Here is a 6147-nt window from a genome sequence, read left to right on the forward strand (position 1 = left end):
CTGTATGTATAGGTGACATTACTGAGCTTATAGTTTCTCTACTAAGGTCTCTTTTTATTTCATTTTTATTGCAATAAATGATGCTATTATTTTTCCTGTTGTTTTTTTTTCTCCACGGCAAAAAGATTGACCAGCATGACCAAGCTGGATGGCCAGCATGATGCTGATGACACAGGGACAGAAGGTAGAGATAATACAGTTAGAGTTTGATGTGATGTGATCTGGTCTGCATTGTATAATTCCCAGTGCACCCGTAAACAAATCTCTCTCCAGCCCTACTTTAGTGTACCTTCCATTAAAAGTTAAGAAGTGTTGTTCTTAGCTTCTCCTGTAAAGTCAATTTTTTGTAGGTACAAGGCTTTCTTCAGACGGAGACTAATTTCAAGTTAGGAAAGGTTCTTTTAAAGGTCCTGTTGTTTAAGATCTTACATTTACGAAGCACAGCTGATGTTTTTGGTAAGCATCAGTTGTCTGGTCTCTGTTTAACATCTGCGCTACTCTTGAACTTATCCAACATGCACTGACCTTCAATCAGAATAAAATCCCAGTGCGGTGACTTCTAGGTTACATGGTTCATATTTTGAAAATGTGCAAAAGTGAATCTTTACATCTCTGTCTGAAAAACCGGGGGAGTTTCTTTATATGCTTGAGCATGCCTGTCGATGTGGATTGAAATCACAGGGCTGTAGAATCTTTTTCTTAGTTCCTTCTAAAACATGAACCCATCTAAGGTCTCCGAATTGAGTCTGGAGAAGCGAAATGTATAAATATGTTTATCAGTAAGAGTGGAGTAGGTGCTTGGTGTGGTGCACCTTCTCACTATATTTAGGTCTACACAGCAAATGAAAGGGCATGGATTTATTCTGAATACCATCACATGAACATATTTCACATGAGGTGGAGACACTTTTATGTACTGAATAAAAATGGACTTTTGTGCTGTATGAATCCACAGAGCAGTGTCTTGTATGGTGTTACGTAATTGCAGCTTGCGTGTATTGAATCCACACATGGAAGCGTTATTTCCGAAAACGCTGGAATCTCTTCAGCCTGGAATCTTCATAAATGATTTGATATCTGCATTGCGATTGCTGCCAAATGAGGGGTTGATTTGCAATAGGCCCTCAAAGCCATGAAGCGGGAAGTGCCTCTTCTTCTATGAATTACTCTCTCATTTACTTTCTATTTGATTATCACCCAGACTGATTACCTTTTCAAGGTACAGCACAGCACTCCACAGTTCTTCTGGGCAGGGACTATTAGCCACGGCTCTAATAATTCACAGGGAATGGAAATTTTATTCAGTGTACTGTTGCCCTCCAGATCTATTGGGAGACACCAGTCAAAGGTGCGCCATTCTAGCTAAAGAAGAAAATGAAGCCCTCTGTCCATACTGATGAGGAGAGGAGAGGTCCTCACAGAGAAAACAAAAGACGACATCAGCACTCGGTAGCCCCAAAGTCCACACAACAAGCCCTCAGTGGGCATTCTCCAGGGACGGGGGACGATTCTTCAAAGTTCCTCTGTTCTCTGGCCGTGACTGAAATAATTAGATGTACCTGTGCTGAATAGACTTTTATGAGGAGCCGAGTGGCAGAGCTCACTCTCTTACCACGATACATCGACGAAGAAGACCAGGCTGGGCTGGTCCGATCATGATCATGTGCCACTGACTTTGCGTTTTATGTCTAAAGCTGTCTTCAGTTCACATAGTGAATCCTTGCAGTATCCTCTAGACTATTCTAGTCTAAAAGGATCATGGGGGATATACTGTAGAAAATAGGTAGATAAGAGTATCCAAACACCACTGACTCCTAAATTCATATAATCCATGGAAGCTAAGCTGCAAAAAGCTGCAATGTTTCTGTGATGTCAGAAAGACCACGGCATTAACATCCGCCTCTTCAGCCTGCATCCGTTTGTCCCCACCAATTCATACTCACCCTCTAAAGTGAGGTTCAATCTGGACAGCTTTTTGAATAAGGCACAAAAAAAGGACAGTTAATTGGAACAAAGATCATTTACATATCTTCGCTGTCATGCAAAAAAACTTGTATCTCCAAACTGGCAAACCTTCCTAGCTTTCAATGGAAGTCAATGTATAAATATGGTATTCCAAGTCATTTTGGAGCATTTCTATTGGTCTGTTCGTCATGAAGTTCTGACACAATGTAAAGAACAACTGCCAGATTTGCACTGTGTGTAAATCTGTAAAAAACAGTGAAAATGGAGACTGTTTTTGCATCAATGGTAAAAGTAACAATCTACAGGTAACACATAACAGCCTGTGTAATTGTAAGAGATAAAATATGAGATATGAGCACTTTAAATGAACAGCTCACCATAGAAATTGTCACATTTACACACTTTTCCCTCAAATATCCTGGACATGTTTGGTGTCAAGTTTGTTTCTTAAGTTTTGCAAAGCTACACAGCAGTAATGGACGTCTGCTGACACTCTTTTTCATTCAGATAATCATTTATATATCTCAAAACAGACATCGGATCAAATACGTGCACCTTTACCTTTATCAACTACATTTGGAGTTAGAGGGAATACTGTGTATTTTGTTTAATACATCTTTCCTTAAAATAACCTTTCAAACTGGAATAAAATGTGAAATTTGAACCTATAATGGACAAGAATCTGAATTCTTGTCCATTATAGGCTCAAATTTCACATTTTATTATTCAGATTCTTGTCCATTATAGGCTCAAATTTCACATTTTATTACTATTTTTCTGTGGAGTAAAATCCACCATATCCACAGAGTAAAAATCCACAGTAAAATCCTAGAAAAAGAGCCTAATTTTGGTATGGCCATGCAAGAATTACATAAAAGGACACCTGTTATTCTCATTTACGTCCATTTGCTGGAAGTCATCTCGGTTCCTTCATCTAAATGCTAAATTTAAGCAGCAGCGACATCAAGTGGACAAAGTCAAAACTACAACAACCATGAAGTCCATTTGGAAAACTGCTAATACTTTTAAACACATCGTCTTCACCTAAGCTAGGTTTATTAAATATTCGACTTAATTCCAACAGGACAGTGTTTATTTTATCATTAATCAGTTGGTTGCATATTGATAAGATGGAGGACCACCACTGTACCATCACTTAACACGGGGTTGGGACTACTTTCTCCAGCCTATCCAGGACTTAAGAGTACTCAACTTAGCTCTCAACATCATTACAGGTTTAGTTATTTTTTGTTTGGGTGCACTGAAGTATTTTACTCATTTTTTATTTACCACACGTTATGTTCTTGGTGGCACCATCAGGTGTGGTCATTTAGCAAAAGATGTTAAAATGTATATTTTAATTTAGTGTTTTAATTTAGCAAAAGGATGTTTTCTAATAATAACATTGATTACTGATATTTGCAAAACAGTGTTTTGGAACATCCAGGTCCAGAGTGTCCAAAACCCCAGTAGCCAAAAAGTACCCACATACCGAACAACATTGTGAAAATTAAGAGCACACATTATTTAATCCATTAATTCTGGTGCTATAAAATTTTTAGTTATTTACAATGAAAGTATTTCTTCTCTTGAAAATGTAATTGAGTAAAAGTACAAGTATTCGCTTTCAATAATACTTTATACAAATATAGTGATGGTCTCATGAGCGTGTCCCCAAAGCGCACTACAAAGTCTGTCGCGTTGATGACGTCGCCTTCGTACTTCCAAAGAAGCGGCGCCGCACTGATCCATGGGTTTTGTAGTTCAGACTTACTCCTCGCATCATTTTGACGGTTGCAGTTATACTCTACTTTTACTAAATTTATGTTCATGTATGTTCGCAAAATGACTGTTTAGCTAAATGATTTCATTCTGGATATAAAATGGTGGTGAAATGAGCAGCGATCCAAATATTTTAAAAGCAAGCAGCAGATGGCTTAGGTCTGCAATTCCCTCCCAAACGAATCTTTTGAAAAAAACTCTAATTGTATGCTTTACACATTTTATTTACTTCTATATAATTATGTAATTATAATTCTTCTTGTATGGAATGTGTTAAACTGTATGATATTCCAGAAATATTTGTATTTTTGATTTTTCAGTATAAGTAGTGCGCAGTGCTCATGGGTAGGACGCAACTTATGACGTCAAATCGTCGTGACGACGTCTAGGCACGTGCAAAGAGAAACATGGCCGCGTGCAGTGTGGAAGACGTGCTCGCCAAAGCCGAGCAAGATGAAGCCGAGAGACTGAAAAGCATCACCGTGGTCAAAGAGCTGGACCTGGAGTTCGACGTGGGGAACCTGCTGGCGCTGGACAAGAACCCGGTGGAGCTGAGGGGCCGCGACCGGGAGGAGCTCCTGCGTGCGCTGGCTCGGGACAACGTGCAGCTGCTGGTGAACGAGGTCTGGAAGCTGCCGGCGGAGCGCACGGACGACGTGCTGGTGGTAAAGCTGCCCGAGACCACCACCAGGCTGCCGCGTGAGAAGCCCCTACCCAAGGTGAAGCCCCCCACGAAATGGGAGCAGTTCGCCAAGCTGAAGGGAATCCAGAAGAAGAAGAAGACCAACCTGGTGTGGGACGAGGTGCACAAGGAGTGGCGGAGGCGCTGGGGCTACAAGCGGGCTAAAGACGACACCAAAGAGTGGCTGATCGAGGTGCCTGAGACTGCGGACCCCAGCGAGGACCAGTTCGCCAAAAGGAACCAGGCCAAGAAGGAGCGAGTGGCTAAAAACGAGTTCAACCGCCTGCGCAACATCGCCCGGGCCAGCAAAACCACTGTGCCCGCGCTGGGGCTCGCGCCACGAGCGCAGCAGTCTAAAGCAGAGCTGGCCCAGGCCGTCAACGTGGCCAGGACCTCCACAGCTTCGGTGGGCAAGTTCCAGGACCGGCTCCCTAAAGAAAAGGCCCCTAGGAACACAGGGAAGAAGAGGAAGTTCCAGCCTCTGCTCGGGGACTTTGGCAACGAGAAGCAGAAGCAGCTGGAGCTGCTGAAAGTGATGGAGACCAAGAAGCCACGCTTGGACGTGACCAAAGCAGTGAATAAACAGATGAGGGAGGATGAGGAGGAGGAAGGAAGAGCAAGGAGGAGGAAAGGGGCAGGGAAGAAGGGAGAGAGAGGCAAGAGGAGTGCTGCAGGTGGAAAAGGGCGAGGGAAGGGGAAGGGTCCCAAAGGTGGCAAGGGTTCCAAAGGCAAGGGCCGAAGCCCTCATATGAAACAGGGGAAACGCTGAAAAGAACTTGTGTGTGTGTGTGTGTGTGTGTGTGTGTGTGTGTGTGTGTGAACTGAAGAGGATGTGTGATTTATTATTGATTACATTATGCCATGGGGTATTCCACAAGGGATGGGAGGTCCGACTCCAGATCACCAGTACAGCTTGGTGCTTTTTCAGCTCCAACAGGTCCGATACTTGGGTTGGCTTATATGGCTAAAATGTAATAATAAAATAAAAAAAATGTATTTTCAAGATGCCCAGGTATCTCCGTTTATAGTTGTTTGTATGATGTTTGATAAGTTAGAGCTGGCCCACACACAAATACTATCTTTATCTATACAGTGATTTTCTACAGTGTAGTAACAGTGTGTTTTCAATGATGTGTTCCAAAACAGCAGGACGTCTTGGTCTAGGCCAAGGGCAGGCCCAAAGGCAGGCTTGTCTAATGAGATTGGCATTGAAGACTGTTCTACTGAACAGTGCTTAACTTGGGGCTTAAGATTTCTGCCTAACTGCTCTGTGTCTAGTAAAACTTGCCATGCTGTACTGATCCAATCTGTGACATGCTGAGGAAAGCCCAGTGTGATTATAGCCATAATCGTCTCGCCGATCTCTTCTTTAAGATGTTATTTCATAACAAGGGTCTGGATTCACAAACCACCACCTCAGTGTGGGTTTTTTTTTTTTTTTTTTTTTTTTTTCCCACAAAGCAGGTCTTTTTCAATTTAGCCAGACAACTGTCCAGTAGGAATGTTGTTGAGGGTTGTCCTGATAATATGTATGAGAAACCCTGCTTTGTGAAATGCTCCTTTTGTATCAGTGCCAATGTGGAATCATTTCCGTGACCATTACTGTGTTAAATGCAGAACACATCTGATGTGAGATCAGACCACTACCTCAGGCCTGATTGGGGAGTTGTTTGGAAGGTGTGTTCGAGCAGTGAAATAAACTACACTCTGCTAAACTA

At 42.2% G+C, this 6147-nt stretch overlaps 1 protein-coding gene across 1 annotated transcript; it reads left to right on the plus strand.

The window, feature by feature from the left end:
• Window positions 1-4130: 4130 nt before the first annotated feature.
• On the plus strand, window positions 4131-6147 carry rrs1 (ribosome biogenesis regulator 1 homolog). Its single transcript, XM_072657960.1, has one exon. The coding sequence runs from the start codon at window positions 4155-4157 to the stop codon at window positions 5196-5198; it is 1044 nt and encodes a 347-aa protein (XP_072514061.1). The 5' UTR covers window positions 4131-4154; the 3' UTR covers window positions 5199-6147.

This window comes from Salminus brasiliensis, chromosome 1 (genome assembly GCF_030463535.1).
Source record: "Salminus brasiliensis chromosome 1, fSalBra1.hap2, whole genome shotgun sequence".
Lineage (NCBI taxonomy): Eukaryota > Metazoa > Chordata > Actinopteri > Characiformes > Bryconidae > Salminus > Salminus brasiliensis.